At 42.8% G+C, this 27487-nt stretch overlaps 1 protein-coding gene across 1 annotated transcript; it reads left to right on the plus strand.

Moving 5' to 3' along the window:
* The first annotated feature begins 3555 nt into the window (after positions 1-3555).
* On the plus strand, positions 3556-27388 carry exoc3l1 (exocyst complex component 3-like 1). Its single transcript, XM_039809989.1, is given in 16 exon segments — positions 3556-3842; positions 7105-7280; positions 7464-7683; positions 7995-8207; positions 12411-12610; positions 13207-13429; positions 13892-13905; positions 18367-18395; positions 20448-20589; positions 20949-21074; positions 21940-22040; positions 22166-22282; positions 23409-23679; positions 24837-24992; positions 26007-26140; positions 26922-27388. Coding segments are annotated over 16 exon segments (2352 nt in total). The 5' UTR covers positions 3556-3799; the 3' UTR covers positions 27109-27388.
* Positions 27389-27487: the final 99 nt, after the last annotated feature.

Consider the following 27487-nt stretch of genomic DNA (forward strand, 5'->3'; position numbering starts at 1 on the left):
TTTACATTTATGGACTTTTTATTGACCAATCAGCCAGGGGTTTGTATGCAAGTGCTGGTACAAAGGCTAATAAGTAATTTATGACTCCTCAACATTTGATAATATCCCGTTGATACTTTTAATTAATAGAAAACGTATTGAAATCAGTGCGCAGATTTCGAACAAGTGTCCCAGACTATTAGATTGAAGGTTAGATTAGGTTTAAATACTTTCCATCCCTCAGCCCACTCTTCTCCTGTACAGGCGTGTACTGTATATGCACATATAAAGGAATGTAAAAGTGTGGCTGGTGGAACCCTAGATCTGCTCTACATACGGAGCCTGGGAGAGTCTGGCAGGAAGGCAGCTCAGGTCAGGAATGTCATACAGGAAGTGGTCTAGAATTAGACTTCCTGTTCGTCCCATAGCTCCTCTGGGTGGAGGCGTGGCTGGGTGTTGGAGATCAAGGTGATAACAACAACGGGTGTGGGGGGCAAGACACGTACAGCTGTGTTAAATTGGCTGTTAACAGCATTAGTATACCCTGGGTGGTGGTACAGTACACTGAATTTCTATGGGTTTGACAACTTTCAAAGCTGATTATATGGCAATAATTTAAGTACAGTATGTATGTTTATTGCACATGGAACTTGTAAACATGTTCCCCCAATTAATTATGCAGAGCTGTTCATTAAAAAAACTAATCAAAATGTCAACATTTTACTCTATCCAGTTTTTCATTGATTAGATTTTGTTAAATCTTCGTATGCACAATTGAAAATGTTGGTCTTATGGTGGCGCTAGAGATCAGCAGGTTACCATCGCCTGGGGACCAAGAACATCGGAGTTAAATTCCATATCAATGTGACCAGCAGTTGGCAACACATTTTGCTCTGGATCAAGTGTTGAATAGACATCGTAAAACGGTAAAAAAGTTACGTTAGTGTCAATTGTCTGGATGCTAGACTTGCTCTTAAACTCTGGTTTCATCCTGCAGGACAGCTGTGAATGCAGATTGTTGTTGGATCTACAGCAGAGGGAGTGACTGAGCAGCCAGAAACACACGGAGGGGGAAGAAAACCCTGACTGCAGTGAGCCTCACTGTCGGTGTGACCAGACTAAAGAACAGCAGGTCAGCGACCTTGTTGTGCTTAGCGATGTGGTCCCACCCTGACAGGAATACATTCTGCACAACATCCTGCTGTGTCAACCTCTGCTCTATTCTTTAAATGGCTTTGAAGGAAATTGTTTCTGTGTGGCAAAGACACAAGAGGTGGTACTGAGGTGGGTGACCTTGTTAGTGTGACTAACAAATGCAACCACCTTGACAGAAGGAAGGTTAGACGAATACAATACCAGTATGGACGTTTTGTTCTGTTTCCACACATTGTTCAACAACGGGTTTTTGCATCCTCTAGTCTAATGCTCTTACACAATGATTATAATAAGGGACTATAAATAAATATGAATCAAAGATTCATATTTTTTTTCAGCCTTTCCTTCTGTATTGGATTCCATCCATGCATAAAATACACCTTACTTTTCACTTTTTGTTTAAATCAGCACTGATCTTATAATAAAATAAGGTCAAACAAGATGGGAATTTTGAGACCGAAAGCATAGTGACAAATTCATCACCTCAATCTGCAGTTCCCCTCAGCATGATGGAGCGTTTTAGTGTCTTTAAGCTTTATGCTTTGGTTGTATGATCTGAAACTTGATAGTTTTGATTTGCTCTCTTTACTCTCATTGTGCCGTTTCCAGTCGCAGCACCACATAGTGGTGCATTCAGCAGCTAAAGAGCCAGTTATTTTTTCCCAGGAGTTTTTGGAGACCAAAACAAAAATATGGGTAGGGGGGTTTTTGGACTTACATTTATAAGGTGGCCAGAAACACAACTTTAAATAGATGCTATTGATGCTCCCTATCTGCTGGATGTGTTAGGTGGAAATTCACCATATCAACTTATAAGTTGATAATATGCCTGTATTGTATTCACAGCTTGTTACCACTGTCCCCTAGTGGCCAAGACATCAGTTATTGCATATTTATATTAGTGTATATAATCTTTATTTCTCAATGCTTTGTTATTTTTATTGAGATATTAAGAGTAAGTCATAAGCAGGGTCCAAAGAAAATATTAACTGTCGGAGGCTTTAAAAAAAGTAAAACATAATGTTCTTCCCAACCAAAATAACATTAACATACCCTTAACATACAGTACAACGCATAACGATCACATCCTACTCAAGCTTTCTCAAAGTCTGTTCTTTCACAATTGTTTCCCTTATTCAGATGAAATATGTTATTTAAAGGTAGCTCACAGAGCACTCACACACACATTCTACAATTGCATAAGGAAATATGAAAAATGATGTCCCCCTTCAGATAGTATGTTTGTGTTGGCTCCAGCCACGGGGCCACTTGGCACACTCCTTGCTGTGTTTTGAAGAGATCCGGGAAGTTTGAAGGCGTAAACAGGGCGGCCGGTTCAGAGGACTTAACAAACAAACTTCCCTCAGTGGTAGTAGCTGGCGCTGGTCAAACAGCTGCAGAGGATCAGAGAGGGTCAATGACTGGCTGTTTTTGTTTTAGTGGAGGAGTTCAACACACTTATTTCAGCATCGACAATAGAGCCACAAGTTACTTGGTGTTATGAATGACTGAGAATAATGTCTGGCTTAAATCATCTACTGACACCTGTAAAGTGCCTTCCAATGAAAGAATAATAACTATGGACTCCATTAATTCTGTGCTCCTTTGGGTTCTCATCTTTTTCAGTGTGTTGAGGGCTAATGACTTATGCATCATACACAGTTTCTTCCTGTAACTGTGTGTTTAATTGGTTTCCCTTTGACGAGTCCAGGAGACTCTTCGACTCCCAAGAGGTTTTGTGGAACACCATGTCCACTTACTTCTTACTCCCCCCACCCCTAACCCCTTTCTGCCACCATCTGGATTGTTTTCCTGGTCCCCTTCTCTCTCTCTCTCTCTCTCTCACAAAAAAAAATCATAATTACTTAACCATGAAAACTTTAAAATGTAATGTTTTCAAGTTCTTTTCAGGCTATCAAGACACTGTCTCAAGTTGACTGTAGACATGGCAACATGTTTTTTTTACACTTTTCTTTTTTGCGTTTTTGTACGAATTATACAAACCAGATATAACATGTTAACTACTTAATTAGAACGGTCTCGATCATATCAACCAATTCAGCAATAAAAGCCAATATGAGCATTTCCCAAAATGTCGCACTATTCCTTTAAAAATGAAAATGTTGAGAAAACAATCCCAACTCAAGGTCCACTTACATTACTAGCATTCTCCAGACCTTTAAACGGCATCACATGGCCTTCATGAGTGGGTGAAGTTCTTGCTCAGTTGTCATGGAAATGGATAGTGTGACATGCAAGCTCATTATTATCCTCTAATAGTATTTACCATCTTCTCACCAGTTCCTTGAATATAGCACATATCCCTATCCTTTTCTCCTGTCAAACACCCCCCCCCCACACCCTCCAGCATTATTCTCTTCCCACTCCTCCCCACAGCTCCCTCCCTTTCCTGCCGGCCTCTCAGCAGAGGATGTGTCTGGGAGAGAGAGAGTGTGTGTGAGGGAAAAGAGGAAAGCCGTCAGTAGAATGGATATGTGCCCTCTCTCCTCCATGCGTTCTCCTCCTCCTCCTCCTCTTTCTTCTTTGTCTCATCTCATCTCTTGGCCTTCTCCTTTGCCAGCGTTGCACCCTGGGCACCCTCAGTACCGGCCCTCGGGGAAAAGGAGACTCGTCGGTTGGACGGGCAGCTGAAAACTGAACTTCAATGTCTGCAGGGGATCAGAAGAGTGGTGGGGACAAGCCAGAAGGTAACTGGATGCACAGACGCACACTGTTTGCCTGTTGACAACATGCTAAAAGGCCCACACCCACTTCAACTAAAGTCTTTGAATAGCTAGAGACAAAACAAAGCTGAGCATGGCTACAGTGTTACTTGTCTATGACATAAATGAATGAACTCTTCAAAAATGATCATTCAAGTATTGGGTTTAGTGTGATGCATTGATTTGTGAGCCAGCACTTGCATTTCATTACATATTGAACAGTTGCAAGTCAGTGTCAACAAGCTTTAGTGTGATGAAGGTTCCTCCCTGAACACAGGAGCTGTGATCGGGCTGTGATCTTGAGTGTGGAAAAAAGAAAGTTTCTCTCTGAAGGTCCAAATGCATTTCAAATAGTTGATAAAAAGATCCATTTAGTATTTTTTTTGGAGCTGTCAGTCATATCACATGATCTTCATCAGCAGATGGACTTTGCCCAGTTGTCACGGAATTGGAGATGTTTCAATTTACATTTTTATGTACATAAAGACTTTCTTAGAAAAATGTCTCTCACCACTGGGTTTGACAATCATGCCAAAAGCTAGAAAGCTAACAGCTACTAAATGAACATTGTGAGATTTTCTCAACTGCTGACAAGAATGAATAAAACTGTGAGTATTCTATTTTTCATTTTAATGAAAATAGCCAAATTTAGAAGAGACAATTTAGCGTTTTGGTATTAGACTTCCATAAAATTGTTGCATTTGGGGCCATCAGGGTGTGATCCAGATGTTTTGGCTTCACTTATAACTCTATGCCTCAAACCCTGACATTAACATGTAAAATCGGAAGAGTGCCCCTTTTAAAAACGCTGAATATCTGCATAAAAAAGCAATAGCATTTCATGCAGAAGTAGGTCTGCCATCAGACAGGCTGAAATTCTCCACCATGCGCTGTTATGACCAGAGAGTCTACTGGTTTCCATACCAACTTTCCATTACCAGAGTACTATAGTGCAGTAATCTGTGAAGCTATTGTCCTCTGTGCAGTTGTGTTTTTGACTGTGCTGTTTTAGCACCAGCTTACATGACTCATCACTTTCCAGAATGTGAGCTCTATGGTTTATTGTTTTGCAGAGTTGCTGATGATGACGTTTCAGCACTCAGATTTAATGTTGGTAGGAGATAGCAGTGTCCCGTGACCTCCTCTGAGACAGAGACAGTCCTGTTTGTGTAATTGAGACATCCAAACATCCACACACAAACACACAAGAGTCATGAATGGCTATACTTACCAGGACCGAAACCTGAACTGACTGTTCGAATGTTGTTATCTTAATACAATCAACCCTAAAGTCACATAAAGACTGCTTAATGCAGCTGACCTAGCACAGCACAGTACTCTCTGCTGAGTCACTAAGACCAATTAAGTTGTTTAATTCAAATGGAAGCATTATCATGACTGAGGTGACTCAGATGGCTGCACAGCTGCCTGTCTAGCTCAGTGGTTCCCTAATCATTTGAACTGTTTAGTCATTATTTTTAGCTAATCATTTGAATGGTTTAGTCATTATTTTAGCTACCTGTTTAAACTTCTGTGCTCGCTTGCTAACTAGTTTTCACACAATCTTACATAACTGCAACAGGTGGTTTTCAGGTGTTACAGTTGACTTAATGCTAATATGTGGACATATTATTTTTAATCAAATCAAAAATTAGTTGACCTACTCCCCACTCTTTCTATGTACCCCCTGGCCTTCTGCAGTGGCTGGTCTAGCTGACTAACACATGAGAGATGATATCCTGCTTACCTGACTAGTAAACTGACAACAGAGCCTCAGTTCTCTCAGCTATAAAAACATCCTCTCCATTAGGCTACAGACTGTACAGCATATCCCATTCCCTAAACATCAATACTGCTGCTGCTTAGCATGCTCAAAATTGTCTTTTTTTATGGGTGATGTGGTTGGTAGCTCAGCAGTGAACAGTAAAGGCATGGGAGAGTTGGGAGGACATTTGGGGACAATATTGGAAGCTATAACACAATCAGGGTGTCCTTTTTCTTGAGCTAGTAAATGCAAAACACATTAAGAAAACATTATATAATGCAATACATAATTGCTGTTGACAGAGAATTCCCAGCTGTGAACAAACCTTATCACACCACACTGTATTTTATTTCTCCAAAGATTTCTTGGAGGCAGAGCTGCTATGGAGATAGAAATAATGACACTGTCATAACTGCAGAGTTATAATGGAGGACGCGGCAACCCTAGATATGAATATTTAATGCTTGGTTCTGCTGCACTGCTAGCAAAACATGGACAAGTTTGTGAAAGGACTGCAGGTAAACAAAAAGCAGATGATGAAGCTATACCAAAATGTCACAACTACCAAAATAAAGACAAGAAAATATGTTGTGACCACATTCGATCTAAGGAGCTTCGACTGCCAATTGTCTTGGGGTGCTTGAAAATATTTTTATCTGCAAAAGGGGGGCCCTGCAAAAAAAAAAGGAAAAAAAATGCCACTAAGTTGATCAATCATTCGATAACCTATTGCCACACCCAATAAATATATGGCATTTGCAGTGTGAAATATCGACTTGGCTCTTTCCCACTGACTTAATGTTGTATTTTATAAAGGTTATGCATTTTTCATGATGTTAGCAAGATGGGCTTTGTTTCAGGTGCAGTTATCCACCTCTGCAATAACGCAGAAAACCAAGAGTGGCTTTTGTATCATAGTGTGAATGGATCACTAGTTGATTCTCAGGCAGAAACAGCCAATAATAACCAAGCCCTCATTGTTGCAGATGTTAAATGTTGTGCTTAGTTGCTTAGTTAGCTGTTCAATTTACACAAGTCTGAGTGTGGTCTCTGGTTGTCAATGTTTAGACTAAACCAGGTTTACATCGGCACACACTGGCCAGTGAATGGTCACCGAATGGTCATGTGAGATGCGTTGTCAGACGTGTGTTGTTATGGATGGAGATTATTTCTGATACAGAGCCTAAACGCTTGTGTGGATGGAGATGGTTCATAAATGAAAACCTGGTAGTGTGGATGTAGCCTCAAATTTATAGTCTTAAGGATACTTTAGGACTTTTATCAGATTTTGCACAGCTGCCCCTGGAGCCACAAAAGGCTTTATAGAACTTTTTTCACATGAGTACTGCCTAAGACCTGTAAACAGACTTTGATGTGTAAAAGTGCTGTGTGTTCCCCTTTAACTCAACAACAAACTATATTTTTTAATAATGTTGATGATAATGTTATTTTCCCCTCGCGTTCTGTCTATTTTTCTGTCAGACACGGTGCCAGTGGCTAAGGTATGGCCAGAGGTGGAGAGGGCCGAGTGTTTGGCCCGCGGTGCTGCTCTGAAGTGGGCTTCAGGTGTTTTCTGTCGGCCTGAGCATCTGGAACGACTGAGCCAGTACAAGAAGAGAGAGAGTCAGAGGACTGCCTCCATACACACCAGACTCAAGGTGACATCACAGACACACATGAAAACACACACAGACATGCATACGCAATATGATGCAATATGACCTGAGTTTATGAAATCGCATCGTAAATGGTTGCAGCTGTGCACTTCAGAAGAAATAGTTGCTATTAGTCATCAGTGGGGATCAATAGTGACCACCGTGCTGCTGCTGCTTTCCTTTCAGTCCATGGTCCAGTCGTACTTGGAGGGGGTAGGCTGGGGTCTGGAGCAACTCCGGGAGGCCAGGGCCGAGCTGAAGGAGGTGTCACATGCTTTGAAGAAAGCAGGACTGGAGTCCAATCGAAACGCAGAGGGGGTGAAGTCTCTGGAGAGGCTGAGAGAAGTGTCTGTCAACCACCGTCAGCTCCTCGCTGCTGTCAGCAACCTGCCACGGCTTTACTCTGGTGGGATACTGCACAAAGTCATTCATTTCTAATGAAGTCAGTGAATGGTTAAAACATAAAGCATCCTACTGGGATCCATACTGTACATGGGGTAGATAAAATAGCAAGTATACTGGCAAAATAATCAGCCCTACAATAAGCTTATGTTATTTTATTTTATGGTAAATTGTAGAATTTATTTAGCAGGAAACAAAAATATGCAACTTCAGTTTTTAACAGACCAAATAAGCAGCAAAAAGTTATTGCATAAGTTGTTGACAGTTTGAGGAATGAAGTTCTCCCTCCCTCCTCCCCTTCCTTGCTCTTTGCAGTGCGTAGCATGGTGCTGGAGACGGAGCGTCTAGTGGAGTCCCGGCGGCTCCTGGAGGCCCACGCCCGGCTGATGGATCTGGAGCGCTGGCAGGACGACATCCTCTGGCAGCTCCACGGGGCTAATGGGATGGCAGGAAGTGCACTCAGTAAAGAGGACCAGGAGCTGGTGGCCAAATATTTCTCTGGTGTCGGGCAGCTGGTGGACGCCCTGGGTGAGGAGATCCTAGACACGGGGGTAGACAGCTTCACAGTTTATGCAGTTATACCAGTTCAATTCATCCGACCTATTCAAAAGCAAACCTATACAGTATGGCAACTGTATTTGTTGTAGTTTAGTGCCCCATATTTTTGTATGGATATAAAAATCTATATGTATCCATAATCTATCTGGTATCAACAGAATTTCTTAGGAGTAAGACTCTGTATCGATTCTCAATAATTTTTTGTGCTAACGAAGAATATCTCTATGGCTTCAACTATTGAAAACTATAAAATACTAAAAGATAGCACTGCATTTTTGACCAGTTTGGTTTTCTTAGTCTTTGGTTAGACATTCCCTTATTCAAATCAGAATTTTGCCTCATTTAGACTGCGTTTTTTTTAGTTCATGTGGGGCTGTTTGTGTAAAGGCGATATTAAATGTATTTGACAAGTTGGGTTAAATGTATAAAATGTTCTGAGGTATTGGAGTGGCACTAATACTGGAATACTATACCTGGCCCCACTGAGGACGAGACTAACAGCTGAAAAGATATTATTGTTTAGTCATTGTGATAAATTATAATGTATACATATATATAATGAACATCGCATATAACGGGTCATCAGTTTCTCAACTTGGAGAGACCATTGTTGCTGGATGCTTCTCTGATGTTGCTTTTATTTATATTTAAATATATGGCTACAAAATAGATTGTTTGTTCAATCTTCTCATTCAAATCAAAATTATGAGATCAAATTCAGACTCATCCTCTGCAAAAACATGGTGAGTTCAACTAGCTTTAGTTAAAGTTGAAGCTGTATTGGTTGCTTTTTTTTGGTCACTTGGGGGCAGCAGAACAAGCTCATAACACAACACTGACATATTTTCACCCTATTAATGGTCCCATAATATGCTAATTTCCAGGTTTATACATATATTTTGGGTTTCACTCTATTGAGTGGCTGGTAAAATGTAATCACTCACTAGCCATTTTCCTGGTAGACGGAAACATTTATTTTGAAATTTATATACCTGTATATACCCCCTGTGTGAAATGCTCCGTTTTAGCGCCCATCTCTTTGAGCCCCCCCTCTTGAAAAAAAGCCCAGTCTGCTCTAATTGGTCAGAGTTTCCTGGTCTTCCGCATCTGCGCTCTCCAAATCTCTTCACAGCCGTTGCAGCTGGGGAATGACTGTAACAGCACTGTAGCAGCACTTTCTACCTATATATATACAGTATAGTATAGTTGTGGCATCACAACCGTACAGAAGTCCTGACGGCTTGTTTAAAGGCACAGTTTCTGAATACGGACTGTGTGCATTTCTCTGTGGATTGAACGCTTTGATGCTTTATATTTTATTTATTTGTATTTAACCTTTATTTAACCAGAAAAAGTCCCATTGAGTTACAGTAACTCTTCTCCCAGGGAGTCCTGGCCAAGACTGGCCGCAAAAAGTTTAAAAATACATAAAAGACAGGACAAAGGTTAGATACTACACCACATGTCTCGATACATACACTATACAGTACATACTAGAACACAAACGTTACACAGACATACAACTTAAAGGGCACCTAGTTAAAAGCTGTTCAGTCAGAGTTGACTTTAAAAGGTTTTTAAAAGTATTGAAAGATGGAAGTGATTCTAGATTTAAGGTGTTTTGGAGTTCATTCCAGACATTTGGTGCATATGATGAGAAAATTCTGTTCTTGTTGATGGAATAATTAATAGTATTTTTTTTGACGACCTTGTCCTGTAAACAATATTATGGTAAGTAAGCAAATTTGAAATGTAGAGGGGTAATTTACCCATTAGTGCTTTAGCAGGGAAAATCAATAAATGGAATTTCCTTCTGAGGGAGAGGGAGGACCATTGTACAGTTTCATACAGAATGCAGTGGTGAGTCCTAGCTGCTGCACCTGTAATGAAACGCAAGGCTGAGTAGTATAGTACATAAAAATTAAGTAGAGTGCATATTAGCAAATTAGGTCACCATAATCCAACACCCAAATATAGCACCTCAAACTGCTTCATAATTAAAAAAGACTTGGTCACCTTTGACAACATGGGACCTTTAAAGGTCCAATATGTAATATTTGTACTGTAATAAATCCAAAAATGACACCAATGCCTCATCAGATATTAAGGAAACATGTTAAACTGAAATACTATCTTTTCTGACAACAATGCTAATTTCAGTATTTTTTCTTTTTGAAATGGACATTCCGTGACGGAATTTATGTTTATGTTTTGATCTGTGTGTTGTTATCAAGGAAGGAATTAAAAGTAAAGTACTCAGCGCTACAGCTGTAACGTTAGTACAGCCATGAAAGCAGCAAACAAACAAACAGGATCAATGGAGATAGATTCTACCCGACCTAAAAAAGAAAACAGCATGTTTCTAACAGTTGCGTGACCAGAGACATAACAACCTCCTGGTAAATAATGGAGATGTATTTGAAAGATGGAGACAGCTTAGAGCCCAAAAGGACGCAGAGTTGGCTTATTTTCTCCTGAACCGGTAAGCATTAGCTTCAGGCTAATTTATCACAGCTACTAGGGACGGGCATTTTTTGTCATTTCAACATTTGTGTTCTCACATTGAATTATATAGCTAGAGTACCCGAGTTGGTTACTCGCAAAAACAATTGAGACACAGCCAGTAAAGTGATCCCGACTGGTTCCGGCTACGCGCCATGCTAACCCTGCTACCTGTTAACGTTACCGGAGACCCAGGCAAGCAGCCCACGGCTGTTTACAGCGTGTAGCCTCGTCAGCGGCTGGAGCCGATAACGGTGAGTTATTTTAGCCCGCGAGGGTGGCTGTAAATCGGAAAGAGAGGACTGTGAGTTTGCAGTGTGTTTAGCGATTTTTGCCATAATTCTAAGCCAATGAAGTGTGTTCCGTCGGTAAAGTAGTGGTATTTTTAGCGTTTCGTATTGTAATTCTAAGCCGAGGAAGTGTGCCTGGCGTGTGGAGAGGACAGTGAGGTTGTTGTGTTTTTAGCGGTTCATACTGTAATTTTAAGCCGAAAAAGTGTGTCTGTCAGTTGGTTACAGAGCTCCGCGTGAGCACGGGCTTTTATGACTGTCAATATAGCCAGCATCTACCGTTAGCTACTCCGCTGTGCTGTGGAGTAATGTCTGGCTATGTGAGACTAGCATCTACCGTTAGCTACTCCGCTGTGCTGTGGAGTAATGTCTGGCTATGTGAGACTAGCATCTACCGTTAGCTACTCCGCTGTGCTGTGGAGTAATGTCTGGCTATGTGAGACTAGCATCTACCGTTAGCTACTCCGCTGTGCTGTGGAGTAATGTCTGGCTATGTGAGAAAAGCATCTAGCAACATTGTTGTGAATGCTGCGGTCTCAGCCTGGCAACCTCCGTGAACTTCGAGTCTGGGCAGGAGGGGGCGGGGGAAACGACTCTCCAGTATTTTGAATTGGTAGTGCAGTAACTATTTTAACCGCTAGCTGCCAGTATTACACACAATATTACATATTGCACCTTTAAGTTGTTTTGGCAAACATATTAGCAGAAGTTGCCTGTTTACACACCCAGTAGACACATAGTAGTGTTGGCATTCATTTAGAGTCATGTTTCTAGTAGTCGAGTAGTTGCTTACTTTGTCTGTCTACTGATTGTACAGTGTACAGTCAGTTTATCAGAACATTTTGCTAAAAGAAAAACAGCTAAAAAGCTAACTTTAATTGCAGCTGCAGCTATTTGGGGGCAAGAAAACCAAAACGATGAGCTAAAAGATGCTAAAAAAAAAGCTCTGCAGAGGAAGTGCACATTTGGGTGATGATTTTTTCGTGGGTTTGTAACTACGAACAACACCTAAATCACCTCCTATCACAATACACACAGTCATTTGATCAGTGGTTCAAAATATTGATCCGTGTAGCTTTAAAAATTATAATAGTGGAATATGGGAAGCCAACACAAATGGGTCTGAAATTTCCTGTGTTCAAGATCAGGCAATGTAGTGTTTGTATCTGTGCCAGCTTAATGGAAACTTTAAAGTAGCTTTGATGAACAAACTGAATGACAAAAACATATTAGAGCACATGTGTTGTGTGTAGCTTAGATAAGAGCAGTGAGAAAGTGATATTAGGTATCAGCAGCATTCATGATCATTGCCAGGCTGCATTGTTTCTGATGGAAGCACACAAGTCTCTCTCCATTCTCAACATCCACCCTGTCACTGCAGGTAAGGAGCTGTGGGCGGTGGTGAGCAGTGCTCTGGCTCTGGCCCGACAAAACCCAACCCCATTTGTGTCGGCGGTGAGGATTGTGGAGCGGGAGGAGGCCCTGGACCAAGCTTTCCTGGAGGAGAGAGTGGGGAGCAGAGGCAACACCAGGCCCCTGCCCCCAGGACGACCTCGCTGCTGGAGAGCATGCTTCTTCCAGGTCAGCACCAGCTGATACAAACATAGTCTATATCGACAACGTTTCATTTCCGTAATTGCTCCGGTGCCGCCAGAAATTCCCCCGGATGTCCTTCACTTTCAGCCAGATGTCCGTCCCCTTCCTCTGTCTCTGTGTTGGCGTTCTAACCTCCGGTGGATTTGTGAGGACTATGGTTAACTGCTCCTCAGATCTCTGCAGGGTAAATCCAGACAGCTAGCTAGACTATCTGTCCAATCTGAGTTTTCTGTTTTACGACTAAAACTACTTTTGAACGTACACATGTTCCACCAAAACCAGTTCCTTCCCGAGGCTATTTTGCAGAGGCGCCGTTGCTTAGTGCTTATCGCCACCCAAGACGATTGTGATTGGGTTAAAGAAATACCAATAAACCAGAGCACGTTTTTCTACCATCCCAGAATGCTGTGTGGACTAGCCAGACCCTCCTTTGCAGCGCTGTGGAGGAAGGTCTGGCAATGCCAGACTAATCTTCGCTCTACTTTAGAGTCCAAAGTGAAGCAATTGTGGCGACAGCGCCATCTACTGGAATGTCAATGTCACCATAACCCTGCTCCTGTCTCACATATTCTGCCTTTCAGGTACTAGAGGAAGCAGTTTCTGCGCGTTTCCGCAGTGTTTCCTACCTGCACACGCGTGGTCCGGGTCTAGCAGGCCACCTCTCTGCTCTCCAACACGGTATCATGGCTGACCTGGCCACCGTACGCCACCTGCTGGAGCACTGTGTCCCCCCACACTACCAGCTAACAGGAGCCTACCTGAGGGCCAGCCACCGCTGTTTACATTCTCACCTGGCACAGGTCAGTGATAGTGTGAGAGAAATACAACTATGCTGCACAATGTTTAGCTTTTGTAAAAGTCATGTAGGCTACAAATCTCTCTAAACAGTTACAGTGACTATTGTTTCTTATATCATTTTCTGCTATGCATGATCATAGTTACATTTAATATTAAGAGCCAAGAGACTTAAATATTGTCTTTAAAGGTCCCATGGCATGAAAATTTCACTTTATGAGGTTTTTTAACATTAATATGCGTTCCCCCAGCCTGCCTATGGTCCCCAATTGGCTTGAAATGGTGATAGGTGTAAACCAAGCCCTTAGTCTCCTACTCTGCCATTGAGAAAATGAAAGCTCAGATGAGCCGTTCTGGAATCTTGCTTGTTATGAGGTCATAACAAGCAAGGTTACCTCCCCTTTCTCTGCTTTGCCCGCCCAGAGAATTTGGCCAACCCATGAGAGAGAGACATCATGGCTTTCAAACGAGAAAAGTGGCAGTTGGTCAAGGCCACACCCCCACCCTCCACCTTGCCCCTCCCCCTCTCCTCCTCAATAGCTACAGACACAAAAATGGCACATCCTAAGGAAAGCTCATTGTGGGACTGGCTCTAGTGGCTGTAATTCTGCACCAAGGCTGAATTTCGGGAAAGAGACTTCAGATACAGTATTAGGGGACCACTAAGGTCTATATAAAAGCATCCAAAGAGCAGCATGTCATAGGACCTTTAAAAGGAAAAGTTGCCACCATTAATGTGGATGTTCAATCAATACTGTAGGGCTGTAGCGATACACTAATCTCAAGATACGATACACGATATTCAGCCAACGATACGATTCGATATAATTCGATACACTTACATAATTTTCTGAAAGATTTAAAGGGGACAGAGTGATTTTGGTGACATCTTGTGAGTGTTCCATTTACTTGGATTTAATTAATTGAACTGAAAACCTCAATTACACAATATATGTCTCTGACTGGACAGAGAGTCTACAGCAGGGATCATCAACTACATTTTTTTCAGAATTTTTCTAAGCACTCTGGCAGCCGGACTTTCAAATAAAGAAAATAAAATGAATTTATACCTAATACGCCTATTCTTGTTCGAAATTTTCACTTTCTTACTGAATTAATGCTATATATATTTTTTTTTTACATGTATTAGTGTGAGCAAACTCCTAAAAAACATGGAAACTCCATAATGATAACTGGCTCTTTAACTAGAAAAAGATCTCAGACTAGGAGGCAGTTCACTGAGGAGTGATGGTTAAAGTCTGTGATTATGGAATTATTGTAGTATGCAGCGTCCTGATTGGTGGAAAATGCTTGCAGAAAGAAAGGCTGTTGTCAGGTAAACATGTCACTGTCAAAGAGGCTGAAGCAAAAAGTTGACGTGGAAAAGCCAAAAGCCCAGCTTTAATGATGAATGGACTGATAAGCAGGCTATGCACTCGTCATGTATGCCTCATTTGCAATGAAACGATGTTGTTGCAAAATAATACAACCAGCATCATCATTCGAACATAACGATCGTGTCATTCACGTGCATATTAAGTAGCTCCAGATTGTCCGCTCTAGCGGAGAGTTTGGTTTTTTCAGCCAGCAGTGAGGTTTACAAGAATTTAATAAACAGTTAGACTACAAACCGACAGCTTTTGTTTCAGCTTGTTTGTAAAAATCCGCTATTTGCAGAGTAGAGCTGTGTTTGCGTAAAACAGCGCGGTGGACTGAGCAGATTGAAACATCGCTTTCTCCATGTTTATGCCGGTCTACACAGGTGAGTACATTGATAAGTATTCTACTCACGAAGGTTTAATTGTAGCCTATTTAAAGGGGTGATAGAATGCAAAACCGATTTTACCCTGTCATAGTTGAATAACGACAGTTCGGTGGGTAAATAGGACATACATAGAAGCTCAAAATCCCACTGACACCCCTTTACTATGAAAATCTCATATTTTGAAACTGCCGCTGAAAACGGGCGAATCTCAACAAAGCTGGAAGTTGACGTCAACCTCCCAAAAACCGGAACCTTTGTCACAGCCATGGGTGTATTAAGAGAACGGTCCTGCCCCAACATTTACATAGGCTACACAACTGACCTGAGATCAGGTTGTTTTCTGAATCTAGCTAGGTCACGCAGATCTCTGCTATTCCATTACAAAATTCACTTCTGAAACTTTTTATGCAAGAAATCAACCATATAAAGCTCAAATATGGGCCGCTTTACGAAAATGGATGGCTATTTGCAAATTTTCTCCGACTGTGTGTCGGAGTTTAGTACCGGTGTTGGTGCTGCCTGGGTTGCTACATCGCCGCCCTGACCGCAGTGTCAGCGAGCTTGTTACGCCCGCAATCTTTTACCGCAGCCCGCAGGTTCCAGTTAATCTTATAATGGGTATGTGTGTTGAGTTATTTAAACAAACAATCAGGGAAATAAAGCCTCTTGTCCGCGAGTCTCATTGATAGAGCCGCGGTGAGATTGAGTCCATCAATGAGAGCTAGCTAGCCTCCTCCTAACTCTGACATTCACAAAAATACATTCAATTGAAATACGAAATCGGACAAGTGTTAGCTAAGCTTTGTAAGACCTTGAGGAACCTGTAATATTCATGCCGTGACGAAATTCAAACTGTAAATATACTTTAGTTATGCGAAAGTGAGCAAGCTGCGATATTTCCCCATTGTAATGAATGGGACATATAGCAAGCAGCTGCTCGTCCTACAAAGACGCCTTGCGTTCATAAAAATGCCTTAAAATCAAATCGGACACAACAGTTAGCTTTATAAGACATTGGGGAATGATGTAATATAAGTGGCGTGACGAAATTCAAACTGTAAATATAATTTAATTGTGGCGACAGTGTAGCTAGCTAGCTGCGATATTTCCCCATTGTAATGAATGGGACATATAGCAAGCAGCTGCTCGTCCTACAAAGACGCCTTGCGTTCATAAAAATGCCTTAAAATCAAATCGGACACAACAGTTAGCTTTATAAGACATTGGGGAATGATGTAATATAAGTGGCGTGACGAAATTCAAACTGTAAATATAATTTAATTGTGGCGACAGTGTAGCTAGCTAGCTGCGATATTTCCCCATTGTAATGAATGGGACATATAGCAAGCAGCTGCTCGGTCCTACAAAGACGACAGCGTTCATATAAATGCCTTAAAATCAAATCGGACACAACGGTTAGCTTTATAAGACATTGGGGAATGATGTTATATAAGTGGCGTGCGCGAAATTCAAACTGTAAATATAATTTAGTTATGGCGGAAGTGTAGCTAGCTAGCTGCGGTATTTCCCCATTGTAATGAATGGGACATATAGCAAGCAGCTGCTCGTCCTATAAAAGGCTACCGCGTTCATAAAAATGCCTTAAAATCAAATCCGGACACAACGGTTAGCTTTATAAGACATTGGGACATTCAAAACCGTAAATGTATTATTTATAGATATAGTTATGCCGGCAGCTGGCCGCGAGGCCGTATGCAGTATCCACAAAGGGTGACTTTGCCCTGGGTATGGAGCCCAGCAGGCTGTACGCTTTCTCGTCAGACTGTGTGGAGCTCCTAAAGTCCGACAGCGTCTTACCAAATTTGCAATTAGCCATCAATTTTGTAAAAAGCGGCCCATATTTCAGCTTTATATAGTTGATTTCTCGCTTAAAAAGTCTCAGAAGTGAATTTGGTAATGAAACATTGCAGTGTCTGGAATATGAGATTCTGTCCGCTTCTCTAATGTATGTGTATTGGGGATTCGCTCAACCAATCAGCGCGTCTCTAATGTGTATGCGCGCTCAACAATTAGCGATGCGAGCTCAACTAAATATTCGCGACCATACCATATATTTGGAAGAAAAGCTCTTGTTACAAATAGGGCCAAAACACAGGGATGCATAAGGGCCAGTAAAATATCAACCAGGCCATTTTCAGCCCAACCAATGTTACATACCCCATTAGGAGACCATAAGGAACAGTGTGAAATACCCTATATAATCATTCTATCACCCCTTTAAAAAAAGAGACCAGCGTGAGTTCATCTGCCCCAGCGGCCGTTGGTAACTCTGTATCGTTCCCAGTCAGGTGCTGCGTGTTAACGCACACACATCCCGGCTCAGCGGTGTGTGTGGAGCTTCGGGGCAGGCGCGGATGCTGGGCGGGCCCAGGGCCCAGGCCGGGACGGGCGGGGCCAGGCAGAGGCGGCGGGCGGGTTCGTGGGAGGGCCGGATGGTCTGGGCGTGGGAGGACGGGCGGGAGCCGGGGCACCCAAAAGCTCAGGCTGGCGGGACGCTGGTGGGGCTCTTAGCTTCATGGACAGGACTTGGGCCATGCAGCGCCTTCATCCGTGAGGAGCAGCATGGAGGGCTTGTGCCTGGAACCGGCTGTGCGGCGGCACGGCTGGGCGCAGCTGGGCTGGGTGAGCCGGGCAGAAAGCTGCGGGCGCCCATCGCAGGCTGGGAGGCTGGGCGCGGGCGCTGCGCTGGGCTCCCGGGGACTCACGCTGGGCAAATTCCAGCTGGACGGGGTTGGGCATGGGCGGTGGAACAAAGCGCTTCGACTGGCGCTCCGCTTTCCACGCCTGCGGCGTGCCCTCTGGCCGGGAACTGGGACGGACAGCGGGGCAGCTCGGGGCCGGCCTCGGGCCGAGAGACCAGGAGACTCGGCAGCCGCCGAGCCTGGCAACATGCCGCCATACCTGCTGCTATGCGGCGTTTCTTCTGGCGAGCAGCGACGGGCTCGCCGCTCGCCGGAACAGACCGTGGTATGCCAGAACAGGGGCCTGCCGACTCAATACCCGCCAGCTGTGCGCGGGATGGTGCTGGAATGGCAGGGCATACCTTCGGCTGAGCGACGAGCAGGAAGGACGGCCAAGCCAAACCTGGCAAAACGCTGAATGAACTGCGTTCGCCGGACAAAACCGCTGGAAGAATGGAACGCTCACGGCAAACTGGAAGGAAGGACTTGAACTTATCGCTGGCATGCCGTGCCGGAAGCTCAGGCCCGGACGCATGAAATCGGCGCACTGGGGCGGTTTGCGAAGCGCGGAACCAGGACGGATGGGATCGCATGCATGGCAGCGAACAATAACGGAGCGACCGCTGTGACCCGCCGTTTCCCTTTCGGAACGCTTCGCTCGTTGTCGCTATGCCTTCACTCACGAGATTAAGGAATACCAAACAAGGAACTGAAGACGATGAACCATGGCGAAAGCGCTCGGCGGATATGCGCAGACGACATGGCGCATAAAACCAAAGGCTATCGCATGGCTTCATTGCAACCGTTGCTCCCAAAGTGGGGTAATTCTGGAAAACAGGCGGCACTCAACTCAACGGAACGCGGAAACGGGACATGCGCTTACGCCTGGCCGCGGCGGCAGCGAACGCCAATAAAGCAGGAACTGGCGCTGCCAGGCTACCGAGCAGCTTCGGCTTCCAGCCAGCGCCGGACAGCAGCCTCCGAACGCCGATCATTTTCAAACTGTGCCGAAAATATTGCCAGCACTTCCATGGACAAATGTCGCCAGAAACCAGAACCTCCTCCGCAACTCTCTCGCTTCCTCTCAACCAGCTGCTGTTAATACGAAAACCGAACCGCCCGCATTCGCTGTGCGACCTGTCACTTCAAATTTTACTGCCCTTCGACTTCGGCATTTCCCCATTACCGAAATTGTACACCTATATTCGCCAGGCGCTGGGTATATCACCAATTTTGGATCCGAAACCAATACCAAAGCAAAGGCGAACAAGGAAGCTGCGATACCATCGCCATCATCTGGAATGGCTGCTGGATGGCAACCATACGACGCCATATACCCGGACCTTCCTCATCACTTTCGCCATCCACATGGCTGCCCATCAACGGACAATTTGCGGCTTCATAGCTGAAGCCAGATTACGCTGGATAACCAGGGCGGCTTTGGGAGGAAGCGGAGTTTCACCCAGAAATGGGCGCAGCGAAAGCGAACCGTTCCAGCACCGAATTCGCTCGCCCAACCGTAGAGAACCAGAACTTCTTCAGGCGCTTTCACCAGGTCGGTGAATTGGATATCAGACCGCTGGAGTAACGGATCGGCGACGGAAGACGTAGAGATCGGCCCGTTAGAAAGACAGGATGGCACAAAGTACCGAAGACCAACAGCCAGTGGAGTCTCGATGCAGCAATCCAACTCTGGAGCGATTCGTTGGTGGTGAAACGTGACCTGACCTCGAACCACACCAACAAGTCTGAGCGGATGTCTCCTGTAGTCAGGTGTGTTCAGCAGTCTGAGCTAGTGTCTCCTGTAGTCAGGTGTGTTCAGCAGTCTGCGATGCAGCAGAGCAGCAAACTGTAGCAGCTTGCAGTGTTTCTATCACAATAGACAGCAGTCAAGCTCGCCAAGATTGCCAATGAACCATTTGGGCATTATAATGATTAGAGCTGAAACAAATTCCAAATTTTGCAGGACAATTAATTGTCTCAGTAATAATTGCAATTAACAACATAATTGTCTCTTTCAGTCAAATTTAAAAATATTTATTTATTTGTTACTTTTTCAAACAAATTAAAGTTTTGAATGAATAGCAGGATACATCTTTTGGTTATATCACTGTTATGTGACCCAGATAATGTAATAACACAAATACACATCCTATAAAGTTAACAATGCCTCTTTACTATCATAAAACATTTTGTCTAACTGTATCCTCCCCTTGTCATTTTTATTTCTATGAACGTGTATAGGGTCAATCTCCACCAACTAACAATTGAAATAATAATACAAAATATTTAGTCTGACAAATAATTACATCTATATTACAATTTGGCACATCTAAACAAAATTAACCAGTCATACTCCTTAAGACCTTAGCTAATGTTAGCAATTAATTGCGGTTTAACAAAGACACCGCGATTATGTAAAAAGACTGAAAATTAGACCATTGTGTGATAATTGTTACTGGCCTAGTAATGATTTTTTTTATTCAACTTTCATATTGTGAAAATGTTTGTTCTGGATACCTGTGAACCTGTTGGACATTGTCAACCATCAAAAGCTCAGAGTCTGACTGTCTTGATTTGGCAGCCCAGACATGATGGGTCACCCAGAGCTGGTGACCGAGATGGAGAAAGTAGAACTGGGACCTCTCATCTCCACCGAGGGACTGGAGCAGCTGCAGAACAAATATGTACAAAGTGTTCGGGTGAGTCAAAAGGATAGGCTACACAAATTGTGACCTCTATATCCTATGTATGGAACCTACATAGTTTAAAAAGACATTATACAGTCTGAATATATGTACATAGGACTACACATCCTGTGTTGGACTTCTATCATATCACATCCTCCAACAATTTCTTCATGGATATCTATTAACTTTTCGAAAGGGACATGTTGATTACCTATGAAAATAAATGCAATTCATATCTGAGAAAGTTGGTAATATTGAAATTGAAAGTGTGAAAGAATCATATCAAGAGTGCTATAACATGTTGAGGAACATGATGGTATCTGTGTTGTTATGCTAAGTCCATGTGTGTGTCCATGTTGTTGCTGTTTTAGAAGAGTGTATCCGAGTGGATGCACAAAGCGTTACAGGTGGAGCTGCAAGACTGGCAGAGAGACCAGGAGCCAGATACAGACCATGAAGGTTTCTACCAAACCAGCCTGCCCACTATTATCACACAGGTACAAGTACACAATGAATACCACACACACACACACACACACACGTACATTTCTCATAGAAAAAGAGATCAAACTATTAGTCACACTCAGTAACTATCACATTATATATAATCCACAATATAAAACCTGTTCGCACAGAACAATCTTTTTTTTTTTTTATAGAAAAACAATTATAACACATAATAGGAATATTATGTATACTGTAAGAATCGTACAAGACTTGAACAGTTACTTTACAGTATTCAGTCTTTCATCTGCATGTCAGATAGATGCTTCTGCATACAAAGATTTATCTTTATTCAACCGGATATTCAGGGCTAACTTACTCCTGTTTGTTACTTGTATCCTGGTTCTGGAGCTGGACCTGCGTTTTACACTCTCACAGATAACTGGGAGGATGTGGAGCTTAACTCATTTGTTCACAGTATGTCAAGGCCCAGACGAAGTCTGGAGAGTGTCCAATTTGGTGATGTTGCCTGGCATCTCTGCTGTTTGCTGATGATATTGTCCTTCTGGCTTCATTAGAACCTGATGCCCAGTGTGCACTACAGTGCCTTGGAGTTGTCTCTGGTCATAAGCTGTGGGCAGAGACCAAAAGAGTAAACTTACTTGCGTACCGAAGTGGCCAAGATGTTTTCACTACCTGGAGACATTGTTTGTAATAGCATTACATTATAATGCTTATTGCTCCTTTAAATTAAATTAGCAAAAGATTGTCTCCCTACTTCTCTTTTTAAATCATAGTTATCATTTTACCTGCCTAACACCACTATGGTGCAGTAGTGGTGTCGATTTTATGAATAGTGATGTGTCATATTGGACCGTATATTTGATGTGGTTTTGTTTGTTTGTGGTACCATGGTAGATGCTGGAGGAGAATGCCCGGGTGGCTCTGATGATCGGAGAGTCTCTACGAGACCAGACAATACAGATGGGTCTGTATGAGATGGAGAACCTCCTAAACAGGTGTGGGTTCATGCAAGTTGCACTTGTGGCTGCCTGTCACACATTTTCTTTTCAGTATATCGAAACAGGCTTGGGCAAGTTTTCACCTTCACCCTTTCATTTACCTCCATTCCTTCACATCACAGGTTTCGAGAAGCCCTGGTCGAATTTGGGAAGGAGCATCGCAGGAATTCAAGCAACAACAAAAACAAGTACTACCTCCACTACCTGCTGGCCTCCATCAGCAACTGCATCATCCTCAAGTGAGATAATGGCAGAGTGGTGGTCAATGTTGGGGACTCTAAATAGTTTAATATCATGTTGGCAACAGGGTGCAAAATTAACTTGTTTGTCCACCAACCAAATGGCTAGTGAATGTTCAAATGTTACCTGCCACTCAATAGACTATCGTTGTTTTTTGGGCTGGTCAGTGAAGCAAATCTACGGGCCACTTGCATATTTTGCCAGGATTTGGCTAGTGGATGGTGACATGGATGGGTTGGCTGTAAAACTGAATTGCCACTTTGGGGACTAAGAAAGTTATCTGAATCTGAATCTGATAATTTTGTACCCTGATTGGCAATCATCACAAGTGGTGTGGTAATGTTTGCTGCAACTGTGTTTCCATGTCCAAAAAGAGGTGCTTCATACTGCAAATAACGGAGAACTAGAAAAAGAGCGGATCAGTTTCGTTCCTGTGGGAAACGGTTGGAAAAAGGCTTTTTTTATCTACAGAAGCAAATCACAGAGACACCTGATCCTGTTTATTTTGGCAAATTACACTCCCAGAATCATCAACAATTACAATTATACTGTGCCTCTCAGAAATGAATGGGATATGTAGCTTTTAGTGTGCACATGTTATTGCCAGTGGGCGTTTAGTGATGTAGAGATTAAAATGTGCAGTATATAATAGTATAACACTGGAAGGGGCCATTCTACATCATGTGTACTTTTATTACTTTTTTGAAATGTAAAGTACATTTTGCTGATAATACTCATGTATTTTACATTGCTGTATTGCAACTTTTACTTAAAGCATAACTCTTGCCAAAATGCACCCTAGGGTCTTTTTGTGAATGTACCCGAGTCAAACTTTCATTTAAAAGCATATTTAGGACGGAAGTGCCACTTTTAAGATTTACATATTTTCTTTTTTCGGTCAAATGGCCTTTTGAATGGTAGTGATAGGGGCATTTTTATGCTAGCCTCAAAAAAGCTATTTTTAAAACACTAAGAAGGCTCAACACATCATTAAACTTTGCTCGAAGTATCACCAGGGGCTCTACACCTAGACAAAAGCGTTGACAACATTGTTTGTGTACCCAGAGTTTACTAAAAAGAAAGGTTTTGAAGGTTTCAACTCACCGTAGCTCTGGTTCCATACAGGAAGTCCACAGAGAGCCTGCAGCAGCAGCAGTCGTCCCCGTCGGTGGGACAGTTATCTCGCACTCCTCCCAACCCTCTGGCAGCTCTGGACCGGGCAGTGAGACGGGCATGTCGCCTGGTGATGGATCACCTCCTGCTGGACCTTCAGCCTTTCCTCCCAGGCCTGCTGACCCGACCCTGGCTGGTACAGGGAGACCCCACCCCAAAACTGTGCTGCGTGCTGGAGCGTCACCTGGAGCTGTACGGCCGCGTTCGACCGCCCTGCAGACAGGTCACAGCTTTGCTCTGATTCTGTCCCCACTGTGTAGTTGCTATTTTTTTGGGGGGGTGGGGAGTGTTTAGCAGTTAAAAAGGCATGAAACAAAAGGAAGCAGGACTCTGCAGCCATACTAGTATGTGTATTGGTAAATGGACTGCATTCATATTGCGCTTTTCTAGTCTTAGCAAACGCTCAAAGCGCTCTACACTTCATTTCTTTTCTTTTTTTCATTTCTTTATTTGTGCATATAAAGTAAAATAAAAAAAGAACAAATATACAATAACATAAAAAATTGCACAGGTGGGATTAAAAAAACCTGAGGGCTTGTACAAGGAACCCACCAAACATTTAAGTTAAAGACAGCTGTGCGTGCTGCCACACATTTTCAAATGAACATAAATATTTTTCAAATATTTAAAGGAAAGAAAAAATATATATTCTGTGTATTTAAAGGTAAAAAAAGAATAACAATTCCAGACAAGGGGTACTGTGTCTAAATACAGTTTGTATATTAATGTTAATTAAGATAATTTATTCTCGGATACCTCAAAGAAACAAATATTCCCATAGTCCATAAACTCCAAATATATGAATATTTAACAAACCTTGAATTTATCGGAGGATAGATTTTAATCATAAACTCAAAACTCTGGATAATATTTTGTAGCCAAACATTTACACTGGGCCTGCTTGTCTATTCTTGTAGAATACATCGCTCGTCGTTTCATCGCTCTGAACCTTGTATGTGCGGGGTTCCCCCCAGTGTATTTCAAGCCTGGGGGCCCACCGGGCCTAAGTTTCCCCCCCACCAGGCCTAAGCCACTGGGAATTATTTTTTTATGTATTTTTAAGTTTTTAAACTCCAGTTACAGTTGGAAACTTAGACGTAGTCATATTTTCGAATGTCCAGTTACCTTATAGCACTGATTTAATGTAGGGCCCTATGAAATTGGTCTTCTATCTTTTTTAAACTTTGTGATTCTGTCCGTGATTCTGTTATCACAGAAACTATTGGGCTTGGCAATAATGCTGCCATCAGTCTGTGACTGTCCCCAGCCGGGCCCTTGTTGGGAAAAAAAAGACACTCTCCATGGGTCAAAACAACTTTTCTGGGGGAGTCTCTGGTGTGTGGTCAACATGGCTGCTGAGTCGTATTATTGTGTGTACAGCGTCTGCAGGAGGAGGCCCAGTGGCTGATGGTGGTGGAGTACGTCAGGGCTCTGATGCAGAAGAGGCTGGTGTGTCGCAGCGCCGAGGAGAGGAGGCACCTCGCCCAGCAGATGGTTCAGGACGACCAGCAGTTTCGAGAAATCCTCCACGGCCTGGTGAGAAGGACTGACTCTTGCTGTCATAATAAATAAAAAAATAAAAAGAAAAAGAAAATCATGAATGCACTTTAAAACTTCTACAGATTTTGTACAATAAATCAATACTATAGTTGTGGTATTCTTTATTTGTAGCTGTCTGTGAGAGGTCTGGAACCTAGTCTCGCGTTGCCAGACCTTCCTCCACAGTGCTGTGGAGGAAGGTCTGACTAGTCCAGACAGCATTCTGGGATGGGAGAAAAACGTACTCTGGTTTATTGACATTTCTTTAAACCAATCACAACCACATGGTGCCTCTGCTAAATAGTCTCAGGAAGGAACTTGTTTTGGTGGAACATGTGTACGTTTAAAGTAGTTTTAGTCGTGCAACAGAAAACTCCGATTGGACAGATAGTCTAGCTAGCTGTCTGGATTTACCCTGCAGAGATCTGAGGACCAGTTAACCATAGTCCTCACAAATCCACCAGAGGTTAGAACGCCAACACAAAGGAAGGGGAAGGGGACGGACATCCGGGACAGAAAAGAGTGTGATCCGGCGGAATTTCCAGGAGCACCGGAGCAATCTCGGAGGGGGCCCAATAACATAAAATAAATTCAGTTAGGTTCCAGATAGTCTATATCCACGGCGTTCCACTTCCGGGATTGGGGCTACCCATTTTGCGTGTCCTGCATATTAAAATTGTACCTATCGAAATTGTGTCTTAACGATATATGATGATGACGTGAATAAACTGTGATTCATGGCAAAGTTATGACTAGATTACACTTTAATTTACCCTGATTAATTTGTAATGCTACTGTAGTATTAGATATCATAGCATCCTGTATTTTTGAGGAGAGTTTAAATGTCCCACAAGCTTTTCGAATGGCTTTAGCATGAATAAAACACTGAATACTGATTACTCATACACATTTTATGGCATGCAAAACTATTAGCCAATAACTGCTTCAGTCCAAAGTATTGATATATGTTGTCAACCTATCAATCAAAGTCATACGTGTACCTGTCTGTAGGAAGGTGAAGGGTCAGTACCTGAAGTGAATCCCCTGGCCTTACTACTCGTCCTGGCTGACTTCATCCGACTGAAAGACCCCGGCATGCTCACTCTGGAAGTTTCTGGACTCGCAGCCAAATACCCTGACATCGGGTAATCGGACCTCACCTGCTTTTTAGTCTCTCATTACCAGAGCTATCTCCGCAGCGCCGTGGAGTAAGGTCTGGCTCCACCACAGATGCATTCTAGGATAGGAGGAAAAAAACGCTATAGGCTGTTTGCTTTTCTTTAAACCAATCACAATGGTCTTGGGCGGTGCTAAGCTCTGGACGCAGCGACGGTGCCTCCAAAAAATATTCTCGGGAAGGAACTTGTTTTGGTGGAACATTTGCTCCCCGCAAAACAAAACGCCACATTCAATATTAAATGAAGTTAACTGTTCCCACAATCCAGTAACGTGAGCTATTTAAATTAGCTGATAGCCCCATGATACAATATTCTGCGATATATTGAAATATATTGCCTTTTTTCCAACTTCAAATTACGTCCCCAAACATCTCACTTCACTGTTATTGCTGCAACATGGGATTGTCAGGTAGACAAACTGACCACCATCATGAAAACTTGTCATAAATGTTGTAAAAAAAGTTAATTTCTCATGTGCAAGTTATTGCCTTAATCAAAGCTCGATGCGTTGCGTCTGTGTAACTATACAGTATTGCCAGGAAGAATATCACAGAACTATGCTGTATGGATTTTTTTTTTTCACCCCTATTTAAAATCAAACTAGATCCTTGATGATTTAATACTAATGGTTCAGAACAAAATATAATTTTGAAGAGTTTTAATACAACATGAGATATCTACCATTTAAAAAGCATGCCTATTTTGTAAATATTTAGCTTGTAATGAGCATGTTTTTCTGTTCCCTCAGTGAAGAACATGTGTCTGTACTGCTGGACATCCGTGGTGATGTCTCCAGGGACATCAGAGGGTCTGTACTGGACTTGCTGGAGCAGAGCGCCCCCCCTCTGCCTGCAGGATATCGGCCCATCTTCACTGACATCCTGGTGCCTCCCTCCACCATGGCCTTCTGTCTGCCCACTGCCAAGTGTGCATGACAGGGACACAAACTGTGGCCTAAACTCACATTAAATTCAGGGTGGATCTGGTTCTCAGGCAGATCTTTAAGCCAGGTGTCAATAGCTCGTCTTTACACTAAAATATGCTGTAGGGCTAGGTATCGTTCAAAAATGTTCAATACCGGAACCGATACCAATACCGTGACTTAGATACCGGTTGCTAAACCATACTTTTTTCGATACTAATTTTATAAAACAAAAATAAATTACAACATTACGGCACAAATCTTTTTATTAATTTCCAGCTCCTACTACGTGAGCCTGTCTCTGTTTAACGTAGAGTTTTTCCTGCGTGTCTCTACGACGTGTAACAGACAGCCAATCACAGACATTATTAGATGTTGGTAGAAGCGTGCTG

The sequence above is a fragment of the Perca fluviatilis genome, chromosome 8 (assembly GCF_010015445.1).
Source record: "Perca fluviatilis chromosome 8, GENO_Pfluv_1.0, whole genome shotgun sequence".
Classification (NCBI taxonomy): Eukaryota; Metazoa; Chordata; class Actinopteri; order Perciformes; family Percidae; genus Perca; species Perca fluviatilis.